Here is a 19,943-nt window from a genome sequence, read left to right as displayed (position 1 = left end):
AAGAGGAATTAGAATCAGCAGTTCTTAGCCACTGGATTGGTGCTGGACTCCAGAGAGATGGAAGTTATCCAGGAAACAAAACATAGGCAGAATCTTTATACCATAGAAATAAGGGATTTTCAAAGGTGAAGATTTTTGATATGAAAAGAGGCCACAGAAAGCCTGGACCCACAAGGGGGTCATTATATAGAACAACTATATTCCTTAAAGACTTGTAGTGATTAAGATTAGCAGGGAAAAAGATTAAAGTAACTTACATTATACTGATGATTAGCCACAGGTTTATAATTGGTTGTTACAGCTTTGTCCAATTGCTGTGATAGTCTTACAGGTTTAGAAGATTCTTCTATCTGTAGCCTTCAATAGAGAAAGAGTATAACTATTAAAAACTTCACAATACACATACCGCTACTGAATTTATTCTAAGAATCAACAAGTATGGACCAACTCTAATCAAAGGTGAATTGCAAAGAAAAGTAGTATTTGTACACTCTTCCCCCTTTTAATATTTATAATTGGGGGGTTTTTTATACAGCAAATATACTATAATACCAGATTAATCATAAATCTTTTTCTTTTTTAAATCAGGTCTTGTCTATCCTATTTTTGCTCAAGAACCCTATGGACTATTAGGAAATCTTGGAAGTAAGCCATCAGGAGATAATGAAAGCAACTGAGTGGGGATGGTCAGATTTATTAACCATAATTTAACTCAAAGGCATGATAAACTCTTGAGAGAAAAAGTTTTCTTTGTTAAAGATTCAAATCCACACCTATAGTTCATTCAATGGAAGGCTGTGGAAAACATTCACTTCAGCTATGCAGTCCTCCAAATGTCCTTAGTATTTTAAAGATAAATATAAAAACATGCAGAAGAGACTTTTCAGACCTTCATCTTGCATGATAAAGAAGCAATGAAGTGCACAATTTTTTTTTTGCACATCACTTATAAAAGCATGAATGCAGGGATAAAGTTATCCAAATTTGGAACAACGTATGATTAGTCAACATGCTAAGATATATAACAAAAGTGACCATAAAGCTATCTCTTAGTCCAAAGTTACTGCACATCAATTTTTGAATATCTAGTCTAAGGTTCAGATTTACACAATTTTTGCTAATTCCATCACACTAAAAGGACAAAGGAATTGTTGTGCTGGGCCAGACCCAGCCCTCCATCTTGTTCAGTATCACTGGCATAAACAATTGCTTCAAAGGAAGGTGCAAGAAACTCTGTAGTAGAAAGTTATAGGATAACTTGCCCCGAAAAAAATTTAAATTAATTTCTCCTTGACGTCACCATTTAAATAAAATGAAACCTTCCAACCAGTGAAGTATTTTTCCCCTAAAGGCATACTTTACAGATACAAATATCAATTTTTAATCATACATGATCCAAGCGAACAGTGAAGTCTGTCTGGGACTGAAGAAAAGAACATTGACACTAAGGGCTGGTCTACACTACAGGGGAAAATCGATTTTAGATACGCAACTTCAGCTACGTGAATAACGTAGCTGAAGTCGAATATCTAAAATCGATTTACTCACCCGTCCTCACCGCGCGGGGATCCGATGGTCTGCGGCTCGCCATGCTGATTCCGGAACTCCGTTGTGCTGGTGGAGTTCCGGAATCGATATAAGCAGCTCAGGATCGATATATCGCGTCTAGATGAGACGTGAATATACGATCCCGAGCAATTCGATTTTAACCCACCGATATGGGGTAGTCTAGATGTGGCCTTAGGCAACACAAAATACACACCTTATAACCAGATAATATAAAAAAAATGTGATTAAAATCATCAAAGTTCTCTGATCTCTTTAGTTCTTTCCTATTCATGCACCTGTATCTTTTCAAAACATAATTTTATTTGAAGACCAATGTGTCAGATATACAAGATTAAATCCAACAATAACTTTTCCAGTTTACATTGACAATGGGAGAATCTCTCGTTTGTGTCTCTACAAGAAAAATAAATCATATTGACAGAAACAATTGTGTTTATTTTAGAGAATTTCAGAAGGAAAATAAGAAATCTACTATATACACAGCTGGAGGTTCAATCAAATCCTTCATTTAGCACTCTGAGCATGGGTCGCAGTTATATTTTCTTCTACAGGATATATATCGACTTCCTTGGGATTTTGTAAAGATGTTATTTGCTTAATAGTTTCAGGGTGTCTTAAAAATACATCTGCCTTGTACTCTAACCCAAGTAAAGTATGCCAACATTCCTAATTAAAGCCAACCCTGAACAAAAATATAGTTTTAAACACCTTCACTACATAAGCGTTAGCAATTTTTCTTCTGTCTGGGAGTAGTTTTCCCCAGGGTTAATTTAATTCTTGCCATAGTCCCCAGCTCCGTCTTTCAAATGAAAGCAGCATTTTTCTAATTTTAAAAGTTTCTTTTGTTTCCGGTCTAATAGTTACTGTTATACGTTATGATTTGATACCAAAGCACTCCCAATGAAATAGACTGATTTTTGGAGAAGGGACAGAGGAGGGTAAACCAGGGAGCTCTAGCCATTTCGCTGCCCCAAGCATGGCGGCACGCCGTGGGGGGCGCTTGGCTGCTCGCGGTCCGCGGCTCCGGTGGACCTCCCGCAGGCGTGCCTGCGGATGCTCCGGAGCCGCGGGACCAGCGGACCTCCGACGCAGGGACGCCTGCGGGAGGTCCACGGAGCCACGGACAGCGATCCTCCGCAGGCACGCTGTGGGAGGTCCATCGAGCCGTCCTGCCGCTTCCCGGCAACGCACCCCGCCCCGCAGCATGCCGCCAAGCACGTGCTGGCGCGCTGGGCCTGGAGCCGGCCCTGGTAAACAGTGAAAGTAACTTGTGTGTCTTCTCCCAACCCCAACAGACATCATGACCAAGAATTCTGCCCTTTCTCAGTTCATGTAACCCTTATGTGAGTGAGGTTAAAACAGGGTGTAATTCAGGGCAGAATGGCCCATGTGTCCCTCTTTCTTACACCTCAGTCTTTTCTCTCAACTGGCTATGTGGTCTTAGAATCTTCCCTCCTGATTCTTCCCTTATTACTGTCTCCTCCAAGGCTCTCTTTAGGCAATGCTCTAAAAGGAGGACAAGAAACAGTTCCTGAAAAACCTCTCAGTGCTGTCCTGTCATTGTCAAAAGTGGTTTCTAGAGATAAGTGGGCAGTGTGCGCTAGATTTGCATTTCTCAGGAAATCACAGAACATAGAACCGGAAGGGACCTCGAGAGGTCATCAAGTCCAGTCCACTGCACCATGGTAGGACTAAGTATATTTGACCATCGCTGACTGTGTTTGGTCCAATCTGCTCTTAAAAATCCCAGTGATGAGAATTCCACAACCTCCCTAGGCAATTTATTCCAGTACTTAACTACTCTGACAGTTAGGAAGATTTCCTAATTTCCAACCTAAACCTGCTGATGCATTTAAGCCCATTACTTCTTGTCCTATCCTCAGAGGTTAAGTAGAACAATTTTTCTCCCTCCTCCTTGTAAAAACCTTTTATGTACTTGAAAACTGTTATCATGTCCTCTCAGTCTCTCTTCTTCAGACTAACAAACCCCAATTTTCATTCTTCACTTGTAAGTCATGTTTCTAGACCTTTAATTATTTTTGCTCTTCTCTGGACTTTCTCCATTGTCCATATCTTTCCTGAATATGATGCCCAAGAATCAATACACGAAACCGGAGCGGTGAGGCCTAATCAGCGCTGGGAGGTGGGGAAGGGTAGAAGTGGAAGAATTACTTCTCGCGTTTTGCTTACAATACTCCTGCTAATCCATCCCAGAATGATGTTTGCTTTTTTTGCAACAGTGTTACACTGTTGACTCATATTTAGCTTGTGATCCACTATGACCTCCAGATCCTTTTCCACAGTACTCCTTCTTGGCAGTTATTTTCCATTTTGTATGTGTGCAACTGACTGTTCCTTCCTAAGTGGAGTACTTTGCATTTGTCCTTATTGAATTTCATCTCATTGACGTCAGATCATTTCTCCAGTTTGTCCAGATCATTTTGAATTTTAATCCGATCCTCCAAAGCATTTGCAATACTCCCCTACCTTGGTATTATCCATAAACTTTATCAGTGTACTCTCTATGCCATTATCTAAATAATTGATGAAGATATTAAACAGAACCGGATCCGGAACCGATCCCTGCAGGACCCCACTCGTTATGCCCTTCCAGCATGACTGTGAACCTCTGATAACTACTCTCTGGGAATGATTTTCCAACCAGTTATGCACTCAACTTATAGTAGCTCCATCTAGGTTGTATTTCCCTAGTTTATGAGAAGGTCAAAAGCCTTACTGAAGTCAAGATATACCACATCTATCACTTCCCCCTATCCACAAGGCTTGTTACTCTGTCAACAAAAAGTCTCAGGTTGGTTTGACACGTTTTGTTCTTGACAAATCCATGCTGTTATTTATCACTTTAATATTTTCTAGGTGTTTACAAATTGATTGCTTAATTATTCGCTCCATTATCTTTCCAGGTACAGAAGTTAAGATGACTGGTCTGTAATTCCCCAGGTTGTTCTTATTTCCCTTTTTATAAATGGGCAGTATATTTGCCCTTTTCCAGTCTTCTGGAATGTCTCCCATCTTTCATGACTTTTCAGAGATATTTGCTAATGGCTCAGATATCTCCTCAGTCAGCAACTTGAGTATTCTAGGATGCATTTCATCAGGCCCTGGTGATTTGAAGACATTTAACTTGTCTAAGTAATTTTTTACTTGTTCTTTCTCTATTTAAGACTGTGATCATATCTCATGTTCACTGTGATCATTCCTCATTGACTATGTTAGACGTCCAATCGCCAACAATCTTCTTGGTGAAAACCGAAACAAAGACGTGATTAAACACCTCTGCCATTTCCACATTTTCTGTTATTGTCTTCCCCCCCGATTGAGTAACGGGGCCTACTCTGTCCTATGTGACTGTAGCTTAGGCTTGAATTCAGATGCTCTGCCATTAGGCCACTAGAACAACCTCCTCAAGGCCATTTCAGTGTCTCCACTTTTCTCTCTCATTATTTTAAATTTCCCTCTTGTTCCCATCATCCTTTCACACCCTCACACAGCACCCCTGCAATAACAGGGCACCGTGCCTGTGCTGCTGATCATAACACATCCCCAGTAGCACTGCCAAGATACAATGTGTACTATGTGCAAATGCTGAGATACAGTCTCCTCTTTAGGATTGCCCACATGAGCAATTTAATAACACTTAGTAAACACTCATCTAATTCTTTAAGTTTCTAAAGCACTGTATTGATGTTAAATAATGATCACAGAATCACAGAAGATTGGGGTTGGAAGAGATCTTAGAAATTCATCTAGTCCAACCCCCTGCTCAAAGCAGGACCAAACCCAATTAAATCATCCCAGCCAGGGCTTTGTCAAGCTGGGCCTTAAAAACCTCTAAGGATGGAGATTCCATCGCCTCCCTAGGTAACCTATTCCAGTGCTTCACCACCCTCCTAGTGAAATAGTTTTCTTAATATCCAACCTAAAGCTCCCCCACTGCAACTGAGAACCATTGCTACGTGTTCGTCATTCTGCCATGACTGAGAACAGCCTCCACTCCATGCTCTTGGAACCCCTCAAGTAGTGAAGGCTAGAAACCCCCCCTCCTCCTCTGCAACTAAATAAGACCATTCACCTCAGCCTCATCCTATAATCGTGCCCCCCAGCCCCAATCACATTTTTGTTGCATTGCCAGCTGGACACTTCCAATTGTCCAAGCACCTTATGAGTGAGGGCCAAAACGGACAAACCCAGAATAGCCCACTATGCCAAATAGAGGGAATAATCACTTTCCTCGATCTGCTGGCATGCCACTACTAGGCAGCACCAAAGCCATTAACTTCGCAACAAGGCACACCATCGACTCATACCAGCTTCTGTCCACGGAATCCCAGGTCTTTCTGCGAACGCCACTTACCATCAGCCCCACCTAGCAAGGCATGGATCCCACTAAGCATGGACCCACTTGCCTGTGCAACCTCAAATCAGATTCTTGGCCAATCTCTAATTCTAGGTCACTCCTGGACCTATTCTCCCCCCACTAGTGCATCTGTGAATTGCTGAGAGTGGAATTAACCCATTACCAGACATAAGAAGAGTGTGAACAAAACCACCCCAAGACAGACCCCGGGACACGCACTTATAACCGTGCTGCCCAACAGAACATACGAGCTTGACACTACCGATGACCTAGCCAGCTTCTATCCCCTATAGTCCACTCACCAATCTTGCGGCAAGAATACTGGGGAACTGTATCAAAAGCTGCTAAAGAAGATATACAGTCCACTGCTTTCCCATATCCACAGACCATTATCTCATAAACAAATTAGGTTGGTCAGGCATGATTGCCCTTGGAATCCATTTGACGTGCCTGATGCACCTATCCCTTCAAGTTCTTGAAATGGATTCCTTGAGGACCTGCTCCATGATCCAGGATGAGATAAGTCCCCAGATTCCCTTCCCCCTTTTAAAGATGAGCACTATATTTGCCTTTTCCAATGTCCCAAGTTTCAGAGATAATGGCAACGGCCTTCACATAGCAAACTACCTCAGCACCCTCAATGCAAGATCCAGACCCATGACTTGCACATCCGCTTGTCATGCCTAACAACAATGCAAGAAAGTGTTCCCAATTACAAGATATGGAAACAGAGACAAAGAAAAACAGTTACTCACCTTTGAACGTTGTTCTCGAGATGGTTCTCATATCCACCAATGTGCGCGGCACGCGGCAGTTTCGAAAGATTTACCCAGCAACACTCGTGGGTCGGCTGGGCGCCCCCGTGATGGCGCCATAGCACTGGAATAAACCAACTCCGACCCAACAGCCCTCAGTTCTCTGCGGCTACTCCGACAGAGCAAGGAGGGCAAGTTGGAATGGATATGAGGCAACACATCTCGAGAACAACAGGTACAAAGGATGAAACCGTCTTTCTCTTGAGTCTTGCTCAATCGATCAATTAGTGATCCCAAGCCTACCCGGCGGTGGTCGGAGGAGATGTGGCAGAATGCAAAACGCTGATCCAAATCGCACTCACTCTGACGTGAACCAATGCGTAATGTGAGGCAAGGTGTGAATCGATGACCAGCAGCTGCCCGACATATTCCTGATGGGACATGGCCAGAGGTGCAGATAAGCTGCACCGAGTAAAGGCCGGTGAGTGCTAGCCGAACGGAGCCAACGCATAGCATGTGCGATGCAGGATGTCACCAAAAATACGTGGAAAGACCAGTAGGCCTCATCCAGTCGGCGACAGCTACAAAGAGCTGAGGTGACCGTGGAAGCGTTGGTCTCCTGATAAAAAAGGCGAGAGCCTGCAGACTCCAGGGTGTAGCTTTGCCCGGACGCGATGGTCGGCTTCGGGAAGAAGACTGGAGAATCGTCTGATGACAAAGGCGACACCACCTTAACGGAGAAAAGGTGTGGCTGCAGCTGTACCTGTTATGAATACCGTATAGGGGTCCGCGTCCAACCGCACTCAGATACCCGTCTCGCGAAGTAATACGACGAGAAGGCGTCTTCCAGAAAGAACAGCAGCGAGCAGGCGCCATGCTCGAAAGAGCAACCCATAGAGCTGCTAGCACCAGTTAGATCCCAGGTAGGATCGGGCGCGACTGAGGTACAACACTCAATCCGTGAGGAACCTTGACACTAGGGAAGAAGATGATCGGTCATTTCCTGGGAAGGCGAAGTGCCAGATGCACCTTTACGGAAGAGACCAACTAGGCCCCTTTTTAGGACCAGGAGTAGTCCAGACCGAGGAAGAAACACGTCTGGATAATTGCGAGCAAATCAGCAGAGAAACTCTCAGTGCGAGGTAGTCATCCGAGGGAAGGCTCTACTGCCAAGACACCTCTGTGGAATCCCGAGGCACGAGCAACGCAACCAGACTGGCTAACCATAGCACAACCATGCGTGAGATAAGGAGCAGGTCCGAGGAACGCTCCCAAGTCCGTGTTATGAGTGGCCAGAGTGCAGTGGGATTGGGCTGCCACTGAGAGGTCGAACAATATGGTGTACCGAGTCGCTGCTCAGCTGCTGGAGCAATCAAGATCAGGGCCGTCCCTGTGGCTGATGTAGACCTGAGAGCGGTAAATGTGGAAGGGATAAATGAGGTGTCCTTCGACAGATCAAGCGCGTCGAGAGGAGCCCGTGAGCATCCCTGGAAGGACACAACACCTGCATTTCCTGCTCACCTCGGGAGGCAGAAACGTCTATGTGGAAACCCCACTTCCAGAAAACCAAATGGCTGACTTCCGACAAAAAAGCGACCACGTGTGAGACAGGAAGATCTCTGAGGTGACGCCAGAATGTTTGGACCGCGGAGAAAGACCGACAATTCGATCGAGTGGCTAGCAAATCCCAGAGGGACTTCTGACAAGGGAGAGCGGCTCCGCCGCTGTTGTATGAAACATGCCATTTGTTGTCGGAATAGAACACACAACGGCCCTGGGAGAGGCTCGAAACACCTGCAGCTAGACCGGAACTGCGCTCAACCCCACGCATGATGTAGGCCAGTTCTTGTGGCGACAGAGGCTCGTGAGTGAAAGCCCAAAGTAGCGCACCCACCTAAGATAACTCATCGTGTCAGGGCCATCGAGGGTGTGTGGTGGGAATGGCATCCCACACAGACTAGAGTGGTACCACCAGTGTAGGGAGCCAGAACTTGCTGGGAATAGTGACACCGAGCCAGGCTGGGTCCTGCGCGGTTGGTAAATTGAACAAGGCCAGGTTGAAGGGATGGAGACTAGCCTTGGCGACTTGTCAACGAAGGTGCAGGAGGCCATGTGACGCTATAGCTGAGAGGTGTCACTGACGTGTCGGGAAGTTTGAAGACTTGATATGAAGCATTGCTTGAAAATTCAAACTGGGAGCAGAACTCTGGCCAGCGGAGTCAGAACCGCTCCGATAGCTATCTCTCGCATGGTGTCAGAGTAGACTTCTGTGATCATGAGGCCTAGCTCCCAGGTTTGGTGACGATGCCAGGCTGTGATAACTGCAACGGCAATCCCTCAATGAGCAATGTCGACATATCGAGGTAGCCGTGTACCCAACGGCGCCGAGAGCGCGACCACACGCCATCATTATGTGAAACACCGGAACGTGAAAGGTCAACGGAAACAGTGAACTGAAACTGTTGACGTGACCACGGAAGAACGGACGGACCGGGTCTGTGTGGGGGTGAGATTGCGATTGTGGAAATACACTCGGTCATTACGAAAGTGCACCAGTCACAGATTTAATCCCGCCCAGGTCCCTGGGCGGATAATGGTCAGGAACCGTCGAACTTCAGTTTCATGAATTTTGAGTTTCTCGCAGGTCAGATCGTCAGTAGACCTCCCTTTGCATTAGGATTAAGTCAAGCGGAATAGAACCCTTGCCTCCCATGTGGAAACTTCCTCTAGGCTTCATGCTAGAAGGACTGGACCTTGAAAGAGGATTGCCGGAGAGGGTCCTGAAAGGACGTAGAAGTGGAGAAGGCGGGTAAAACAAACGGAGTGTATCCGCCTTCCATCGCGCAGGACCACATCGAAGTAGCCTGGGACTAGCAGGAGAATGGGAGAGGCGGTTGAAAAGGGAGGAGAAGGATCGAGGTGAACTGGTGGGCAGCCCCGCGGCGCCCATCAAAAGTTGCTGCGCCCGCGGTGGGTTAGGAGTGCCTGATGTTGGAGCTCCTTGACGGGCCAGATTGTCTCCGGGATTCCCTCTGCCACGCTCCCTGGTTAACGTCCGAACGCGCTAGCTGGGCAAGGATGGTGCTGGGGCGAAGGTCCTGCAATGGTCACCGTGCGGTCATACGCCACGCAGTGCATATAAAGCGATTGTTCAGACTTGCAACCTGGGTCAGTCTGTCTGAGAAAGCCCGGCCTTCGAGTAATCCTGAAGGTTGTGCAATTCAGGGGGAAGGCCTCATATCTGGAGCCAGAATAGACTCTCCGTCACTCCTGACGCCAGAGTTCTGGCTGCACGAAGTCCGCTGGCATCCAAGGGCTTGGAGGGAGGTCTCCTGCCTTATTTTCCCTCCGCAAGAAGCCATGAACTTGACGGACTCCGGGGAAAAAGCTCGTAAACTCCCAAGACACCATAGTGTAAGTAGTCTACTAGAGCGTGCTTGGTCGCCACAAGTGAAGCCCCCCGCCGAGTAATTCCAGCTAGTAGGTCCATACCTACCTCCTTTACTTAGCGAGCTGGCTTGCGGCGTGTAGCTCCCTTCGTCACGCGACTGACAAACTAAGAGCAAAGAGGTGCGTGATGGTGAGCATAGTCATACCCTGTGAGGGACCAATTTCTCCTACTCCCCTTGCTGTAGGTGACATGAAGCGGGGATGCCAATGGTATCTGCATTAGCCGTACATCCAGCTTCTTGTCCACTGTAATCCCCAGGTCCTTTTCTGCAGAACTGCCACTTAGCCAGTCAGTCCCCAGCCTGTAGCAGTGCATGGGACTCTTCCATCCTAAGTGCATGACTCTGCACTTGTCCTTGTTGAACCTCATCAGATTTCTTTTGGCCCAATCTTCTAATTTGTCTAGGTCACTCTGGACCCTATCTCTCCCCCCAGCTTAGTGTCATCTGTGAATTTGCTGAGAGTGGAATTAATCCCATTATCCAGATCATTAATGAAGATGTTGAACAAAACCAGCCCCAAGACAGACCCCTGGGACACGCCACTTGATAACGGCTGCCAACTAGACATCGAGCTGTTGATCACTACCCGATGACCTAGCCAGCTTTCTATCCACCTTATAGTCCATTCATCCAATTCTTGCTGGCAAGAATACTGTGGGAGACTGTATCAAAAGCTTTGCTAAAGTTAAGATATATCAGGTCCACTGCTTTCCCTATATCCACAGATCCAGTTATCTCAGTATAGAAGGCAATTAGGTTGGTCAGGCATGACTTGCCCTTGGTGAATCCATGTTGACTGTTCCTGATCACCTTATGCTCCTTCAAGTTCTTTGAAATGGATTCCTTGAGGACCTGCTCCATGATTTTTCCAGGGATTGAGATAGTTCCCCAGATTCTCCTTCTCCCCTTTTTTAAAGATGAGCACTATATTTGCCTTTTTCCAATTGTCCAAGTTTTCAGAGATAATGGCTAACGGCTCTTCACATCAGCAAACTACCTCAGCACCCTCAGATGCATTAGATCCAGACCCATTGACTTGCACATGTCCAGCTTGTGCATGCCTAACAACAATGCAGAGAAGTTTCCCCATATTACAGATATGGAAACAGAGACAAAGAAAAGACAGTTACTCACCTTTGTAACTGTTGTTCTTCGAGATGTGTTGCTCATATCCATTCCAATTAGGTGCGCGCGCACCGCGTGCATGTTTTTCGGAAGATTTTTACCCTAGCAACACTCGGTGGGTCGGCTGGGTCGCCCCCTGGAGTGGCGCCATTATGGCACTGGATATATAACCCTGCCGACCCAACAGCCCTTCAGTTTCTTCTTGCTGGCTACTCCGACAGAGGGCAAGGAGGGCAAGTTTGGAATGGATATGAGCAACACATCTCGAGGAACAACAGTTACAAAGGTGAGTAACCGTCTTTTCTTCTTTGAGTGCTTGCTCATATCGATTCCAATTAGGTGATTCCCAAGCCTTACCCAGGCGGTGGGGTCGGAGTGAGATGTTGCAGAATGCAAAACTGCTGAGCCAAATGCTGCATCATCTCTGGACTGTTGAACCAATGCGTAATGTGAGGCAAAGGTGTGAATCGATGACCAGGCAGCTGCCCGACATATTTCCTGGATGGGGACATTGGCCAGGAAGGTGGCAGATGAAGCTTGCACTCGAGTAGAATGGCCGGTGAGGTGGCTAGCCGGAACGTGAGCCAACTCATAGCATGTGCGGATGCAGGATGTCACCCAAGATGAAATTCGTTGGGAAGAGACCAGTAGGCCTTTCATCCAGTCTGCGACAGCTACAAAGAGCTGAGGTGACCTTTGGAAGCGTTTGGTTCTCTTGATATAAAAGGCGAGAGCCCTGCAGACATCCAGGGTGTGTAGCTGTTGTTCCCGACGCGATGGGTGCGGCTTCGGGAAGAAGACTGGGAGGAAGTCGTCTTGATTGACATGAAAGGCGGACACCACCTTACGGAGGAAAGAGGGGTGTGGTCGCAGCTGTACCTTGTCCTTATGGAATACCGTATATGGGGGGTCCGCTGTCAAAGCCCGCAGCTCAGATACCCGTCTCGCTGAAGTAATAGCGACGAGGAAGGCTGTCTTCCAGGAAAGATACAGCAGCGAGCAGGTGGCCAGTGGCTCGAAAGGAGCACCCATAAGCTTGGCTAGCACCAGGTTTAGATCCCAGGTAGGAGTCGGGCGTCTGACTTGAGGGTACAAACACTTCAATCCCTTGAGGAACCTTGACACTATAGGGTGAGAGAAGATTGATCGGTCATTTTCCCCTGGGTGGAAGGCGGAAATGGCTGCCAGATGCACCTTTACGGAAGAGACCACTAGGCCCTGCTCTTTTAGGGACCAGAGGTAGTCCAGGACCGTAGGAATGGAAACCTGTCTGGGGACTAAGTTATGCTGAGCACATCAGCAGGAGAAACGCTTCCACTTGGCGAGGTATGTCATCCTAGTGGAAGGCTTCCTACTGCCCAAGAGCACCTGTTGGACCGAGGCAGAGCAACGCAACTCAGACTGGCTCAACCATGCAGCAACCATGCTGTGAGATGAAGGGACTGCAGGTCCGGATGGTGAAGCCTGCCCAAGTCCTGTGTTATGAGGTCTGGCCAGAGTGGCAGGGGGATTGGGTCTGCCACTGAGAGGTCGAACAATATGGTGTACCAGTGCTGCCTCAGCCTTGCTGGAGCAATCAAGATCAGGTGGGCGCTGTCCCTGTGGAGCTTGAGTAGGACTCTGTGGATGAGCGGAAATGGTGGGAAGGGATAAAGTAGGTGTCTCTTCCACAGGATCAGGAATGCGTCTGAGAGGGAGCCCGGGGAGCATCCCTGGAAGGAGCACAACACCTGGCATTTCCTGTTCTCTCGGGAGGCAAAGAAGTCTATGTGGGGAAACCCCCACTTCCAGAAAACAGAATGGATGACTTCCGGACAAAATCGACCACTTGTGAGACAGGAAGGATCTGCTGAGGTGATCCGCCAGAATGTTCTGGACTCCTGGGAGAAAAGACGCTACCAATTCGATCGAGTGGGCTATGCAAAAGTCCCAGAGGTGGACTTCTTGACAAAGGAGGGAGGAGCGTGCTCCGCCCTGTTTGTTTATGTAAAACATGGCCATTGTGTTGTCCGTGAATACTGACACACAACGGCCTTGGAGATGGTCTCGAAACACCTGGCATGCTAGACGGACTGCTCTCAGCTCCCACGCATTGATGTGTAAGGCCAGTTCTTGGGGCGACCAGAGGCCTTGAGTGCAAAGGCCCCCAAAGTAGGCACCCCAACCTAGAGATGACTCATCCGTGGTCAGGGCCATCGAGGGTTGTGGTGGGTGGAATGGCATCCCAGCACAGACTAGAGTGGGGTCTAGCCACCAGGTTAGGGAGCCCAGAACCTTCCTGGGGATAGTGAGCACCGAGTCCAGGCTGTGTCTGCGTGGTTGGTAAATTGAAGCAAGCCAGGTTTGGAAGGGATGGAGACGTAGCTTGGCGTACTTGGTCACGAAGGTGCAGGAGGCCATGTGACCTATTAGGCTGAGGCAGGTGTGCACTGACGTTGTCGGGAAGGTTTGAAGACTTTGGATTATTGAAGCCATTGCTTGAAAATGCAACTGCGGGAGGCAGACTCTGGCCAGATTGGAGTCCAGAACCGCTCCGATGAAGTCTATTCTCTGCATGGGTGTCAGAGTAGACTTTTCTGTGTTGATCATGAGGCCTAGGCTCCCAAAGAGGTTTGTGACGATGCGCAGGTGCTGTGATACTTGCAACTGGGCAGTCCCTCGAATGAGCCAATTGTCGACATACGGGTAGACGTGTACCCAACGGCGCCGGAGGGAGGCGGCGACCACAGCCATGCATTTTGTGAAGACACGCGGAACTGTAGAAAGGTCAAACGGAAGTACAGTGAACTGAAACTGTTGATGGTTGACCACAAAACGGAGGTACCGTCTGTGTGGTGGATGAATTGCGATGTGGAAATACACGTCCTTCATATCGAAGGTGGCATACCAGTCTCCCAGATTATCCCGTCCCCACGGTATCCCTGGGGGCGGGATAATGGTCCCCAGGGATACCGTGCGGAACTTCAGTTTTGTCATGAATTTGTTGAGTTCTCGCAGGTCTAGGATCGGTCATAGACCTTCCTTTGCCTTAGGGATTAAGTAGTAGCGGGAATAGAACCCCTTGCCTCTCATGTCCTGTGGCACCTCCTCTATGGCTCATGGCTAGAAGCGACTGGACCTCTTGTAAGAGGAATTGCTCGTGAGAGGGGTCCCTGAAGAGGGACTGGTAGGAAGGGTGGGAAGGTGGGGTTGAAACAAACTGGAGGTGGTATCCGCCTTCCATCGTGCGCAGGACCCAACGATCTGAAGTTAGCTGGGACTAGGCAGGGAGGAATTGGGAGAGGCGGTTGAAAAAGGGAGGAGAAGGATCCGGTAGGGTAACTGGTGGGCAGCCCTCGGGCGTCCCATCAAAAGTTCTGCTTGGGCCCCGCTGGTGGTTTAGGAGGTGCCTGATTTTGAGCTCCTTGAGGGCCAGATTGTCTCCGGTGATTCCCTCTGCCACGCCTTCTGGTAACGTCCTGAGGCGGCCTAGGCTGGGCGTAAGGATGGTGTGGCTGGGGCCGGAAGGTCCTGCATTGGGTCACTGGCGTGTGCATACCCAGCGAGTGCATTATAAAGCGATTGTCCTTCAGACTTTGCAACCTGGGGTCAGTCTTGTCTGAGAAAAGGCCCTGGCCTTCGAAGGGTAAATCCTGAATGGTTTGTTGCAATTCAGGGGGAAGGCCTCATATCTGGAGCCAGGAGATACGACTCTTCGTCACTCCTGACGCCAGAGTTCTGGCTGCAGAGTCCGCTGCATCCAGAGAGGCTTGGAGGGAGGTTCTTGCTACCTTTTTACCCTCCTCAAGTAAGGCCCATGAATTCTTGACGGGACTCCTGGGGAAAAAGCTCCGTAAACTTCCCCAAGGACACCCAAGTGTTAAAGTTATATCTACTTAGGAGGGCTTGTTGGTTCGCCACCCTAAGTTGAAGCCCCCCGGCCGAGTATATTTTCCAGCCTAGTAGGTCCATATGCCTAGCCTCCTTTGACTTAGGAGCTGGGGCTTGCTGGCCGTGATGCTCCCTTTCGTTCACCGACTGGACAAACTAGAGAGCAAAGAGGTGGGTGAGTGTAGAGATAGTCATACCCTTTTGAGGGGACCATATTTCCTCTCTACTCCCCTTGCTGTAGGTGGAATTGAAGCTGGGGATTGCCAAATGGTATCTGCATTAGCCTGTATCTAGTAGATGCATCAGCCGATAGGATGTCCACGACCGGGTCCTCTATTTCAGGGACCTCCTCCACCTGCAAGTTCATATTCTGACCCACTCGCCTCAAAAGTTCTTGATGGGCCCTGAGATCAATTGGTGGAGGGCCTGAGGAGGATGTCCCCGCCACCGCCTCATCAGGCGAGGAGGAGAGGCCCGGGACCAAAGAGTCCTGTGGTGGCTCCTGTATTTGAGAGGTGTCACCTGCATCAGGTGGAACTTCGGTGACTGCAGATGGTATTGGAGCCTCATCCGTGCCCGTGGCAGGGGGGGCGGCTTAGTGTCGCCTCTGGTACCTGGTGTTCTGACGGGGCTGACTGTTGAGCCACTGATGGTGCACCCTGGGCTTGGTGGTATGCCCACGGTGTCCAGAAGGACCAGTGATGAGGTCCTTGCTCGTGCCTCTGTCTCTCTGGGAATATGTGGCTGGGGACATCAGAGTCACGATCCTGATGGTAGGATGCGCTACCAGCCTGCGACGAGACTGATGTGTGCCTTGAAGGCCACGGTGGTGCCGATAGACCCTGGGAGGGCGCCACTGTTCTTGACGCTCGAGCCCGGGGCAGTACCAGGGAGCGGTACCGCAAGCTATAACAGTACTGCGAGCGAGACCGGGACCTTCTACCGTACCGGTGCCGGGAGGTCGACCGAGATCTCGAGTCCTTTCGTCTGGAGCGACTGCGGGATACACAGTGCCGAGATCAGTGCCGTGAGTCGGATCAGTGCCAGGAGTATCTGTCTGGCAAACGAGATGTTGAACGGTGCCGCGAGTGCAACCGGTACCGCGATGGAAAAGCAGTCTGTTGGGCGTTCAGTACCGACGCTGCAGGACTAAGTGCCGACTCCATGAGGAGCTGTTTCAATCGAAAGTCCCGCTCCTTCTTCGTCCTTGGTTTAAACGACTTGCAGATGAGGCACTTATCAGCAAGGTGGGATTCCCCTAGGCACTTGAGGCAGGAGTCATGGGGATCCCCTATTGGCATCGGCTTTTGGCACACCGAGCACAGTTTGAATCACGGTGCCTTGGGCATGGGCCTTGTTATGGTGTAATTCCCCACCCTGAACCTTAGCGTCCAAAAGATGGGGTACCAGCATGAATTCCTCTAAGCTCAATTATCAGCTTAGTACTTGTAGCGCTGCCACCAACCAGGAATTCCAGTGCCTGGTACACTCTGGTCCCCCCAAAACCTTGCCCGGCTGAACCCCAAGACCCAGATCCTCTGGAATCTTATCACAACGAAAGTAAACCTTTCCCCCACCCTTAGCCTCTCCCAGCTTCCCCTCCCTGGGTTACCCTGGAAGATTAACTGTGATCAAAACTCATTGAATCACAAAAAACAGAGAGGAAATTCACCTTTCCTCCCTCCTTCTCTCTCCCCTACCCAGACTCCCTGAGAGAGAAAGTAATCCTAACACAGGAAAATTAACCTCTCTCTCCCCCCTTCCCTCCCTTTCTCCCCATCAATTCCCTGGTGGAATCCAGACCGTCCCCCTGGGGTCTCACCAGAATAAAAAACAATCAGGTTCTTAAACACGAAAAGCTTTAATTTAGAGAGAGAAAAACAGTAAAAATTATCTTTGTAAATTTAAGATGGAATAGGTATAGGGTCTTTCAGCTATAGACATTGGGAATACCCCCAGCCTAGTATACCAGACAAATTAAATCCTTCCAGCCAAATGCACAATTAAACTCCTTCCAGCCAAATGCAACATTTCAAATAAAGAAAACAAAACATAAGCCTAACTCGTATTATCTACCTAGTACTCACTATTCTGAACCTATAAAAGAGCCCTGTAATCGGAGAGATTGGAGAGAAACCATGGTTTGCACCATCTGGTCACTCTCAGAACCAGAGAGACAAACCACCAAAAACTAACAGCACACACAAAAACTTCCCTCCTCAATATTTAGAAAAGTATCGCTTCCCTGATTGGATTCTTGCGGTCAGGTACAGCCAGCTCACGATCTTGTTAAACCCCTTTACAGTCAAAAGAGATATAAAGTACTTCTGTTCTATTAACTTCTACTATCTGTTTATGACAGGCCCGCACCGGACCAGAGGAATGGGGCTAATCCCCGATCCCCCCTTAAACTATATACACTAACTATAAAGAAAACAACTAATACTAACTATAACTACAAGAACTCGAACTATACACACAGTAAACAGCAAAGAACTACGAATAGCTAGGGATGTGGAGATCAGCAAAGCCAAGCTCCACTGTTCCAACGACAGTCACGAGCGGTAAGAAGGAACTGAAGGGCCGTTGGGTTGGCAGGGGTATATATCCAGTGCTATAATGGTGCCGCTCCAGGGGGCGACCCAGCCGACGCAGCGAGTGTTGCTAGGGTAAAAATCTTTCAACGAATATGCACGCGACATGCACACACCTAACTGGAATGGATATGAGCAAGCACTTGAAGTAGTAGTTAAATAACTTGCCCAGGACTGGATACTGAGTCTGTGGCAAAGTCAGGACTAGAACTCATGGGTCCCTTGCTTCTAACCCTGTGTTCAAGTCCACTAGATGACACTGCTATTGTGGTAACAGGCCAAAAGTAAATCAATGCCTTTCCATGCTGCACATTCCTTCCTACCAATAATTCTCCACTACAATACATTTATCAGGTAAATATATTTGTCCATAGCTATATTAAAATCAATCTGAATACCTCCACCTTCTTCTAGGGTTACCGGGAACTAAAGGCACTTAACATTTAGAGAATCAAGCCTTGCATGCTGATACGTGATTTCAATATTGAAATACTCACTATGGATTCTCACACCCCCAGCTCCTGCACTGAGGAGAAAACAGCCACGGAACATTAAATCTTCTGCACAGATGAATATAACCTTCATAAAAGAAGACTACTTTCAAAATAAAACTGGAAGTATGGGTTTGAACACCTCATAATACACTGGAAACAGCCTTATGGTTGTTACGCCAAAAATGTTGCTGCTTAATAAGTCAGAAATTTTGACCATAGTGAATGCAATCAAGAGATTCCCCAAGCACAGTACCTGATATGGATTGGAAACCATTTAAGGCCAAAGAAGAACACTTCCATGTTTCAGCATTTTATTGAAAAGTACATTAAAATGCACAAACACTATCCATTTCAGCGCAGATTCTAAGAATCAACCTATTTTGCATACAAGCAAGACAGTAATTTCTTACGTTTACATTTCTTAAAAAGAGTCGCTATGCAGTCTAGGATTTTTATGTTAACACTAGAGCAGTGGTATTTTCCAGAATACTTACGTTTGCTGTCTTCAAAGAGTGACAAGCCTTGTGGGATCTTTGTTTTGACTAAATATATGTCTGTACTTGTTACATTTTGAGTGCCACATTTCAATACTAAGCAAAAGAAAAGTAGTCATGAATGTTATGTGAAGCCCCCGCCCCCAACATAGAGTATTTGTAAGGAGAGTTTGAGAAAATTCTTGCCTTTATGGAGAATGAGAGAGAATTGTACCAAATAGAACTTGCAAGTCAAGTCAACCTATTTGAGCAGATGTTGGCAAGCTTCACTTCCAAGATGTACCAGCTTTAATTGGCAGCAATTTTCCAGTTGAAATCACTGTATCTGGCATTCACTAAGATCTAAGAAATATCAATATGGTAGTTCAATGTTTCTTCCGCTCTCTACACTAAAGGTTCCCTAAGTGTGATCCATGAACCACTGGTGGTCCACAGAAAGCTACTGATAACAAAGGGGCTAACTTTTCTTCCTGTTTCCAGCTGCTGAACTGGAGTATAGAAAGCTAAAAATATATCAATTTCTGAAAATCACTCTTTCATGTAAGCAATTGCTGCACTTGCCACAAAGATGTTCTGCATCTGTAACTGGGAACAATGGTGAGCCATGAGAGAATCTTTTTACTGTGTCCCCACACTATGAAAATGATGGACAACCTGCTCCTTCCACCTCTTGCCCCACTGGGCCATATTTCCCATTTTTTGTTTTCTTATGTTTTCACACTCTCCTGAAGAATTATGGCATCCAAACACCTCTCCAGATGTTTTAAACCACCAGGTGTCCATGTTGGGTAACATTCACAATATTTTTCTCTGGTACTGGGATGCCAGCTACTCAGTCACTTTGCTCAGAAGCCCCAGAATGTGCAATTACAAACAGCTGAGAAGCATGATAGATACAAACACATTAATATTGTTCCAGTAGTTGACAGAGTTTTGCAATGTGCATGAACTAAAGCCATGTTTGTCCCATAATAGTGTAATAACAGTTTTATGTAATAATTTTACCCGCCATATTTATAAACTCCAGTGCACTACTCCTGGAAGACTTCTGCATCAAAAAATTAAAAATTCTGCACCAAATTAAAAAATTCTGCACACAATCTTTTAAAAATGTTGCACATTTTATTTGTCCAAATAATGCAATATAATCACACTGGATTTAATTATTTTGGTAATTTATTTAAACTATAACACAATGGATGGAGAATGGGA

At 47.2% G+C, this 19,943-nt stretch overlaps 1 protein-coding gene across 2 annotated transcripts in view; it reads right to left on the bottom strand.

The window, feature by feature from the left end:
* The window catches only part of GTF2F2 (general transcription factor IIF subunit 2), a 182,654-nt gene that overhangs the window by 28,561 nt on the left and 134,150 nt on the right, over positions 1–19,943 (bottom strand). For both annotated transcript variants that reach the window (XM_075061576.1, XM_075061577.1), the window contains one exon: positions 258–357. In XM_075061576.1, the coding sequence (XP_074917677.1) occupies positions 258–357 (100 nt within the window). The remainder of the gene's footprint in view (positions 1–257; positions 358–19,943) is intronic.

Source organism: Chelonoidis abingdonii, chromosome 1, assembly GCF_003597395.2.
Source record: "Chelonoidis abingdonii isolate Lonesome George chromosome 1, CheloAbing_2.0, whole genome shotgun sequence".
NCBI lineage: Eukaryota > Metazoa > Chordata > Testudines > Testudinidae > Chelonoidis > Chelonoidis abingdonii.
This window is presented reverse-complemented; position numbering and strand designations above follow the sequence as displayed.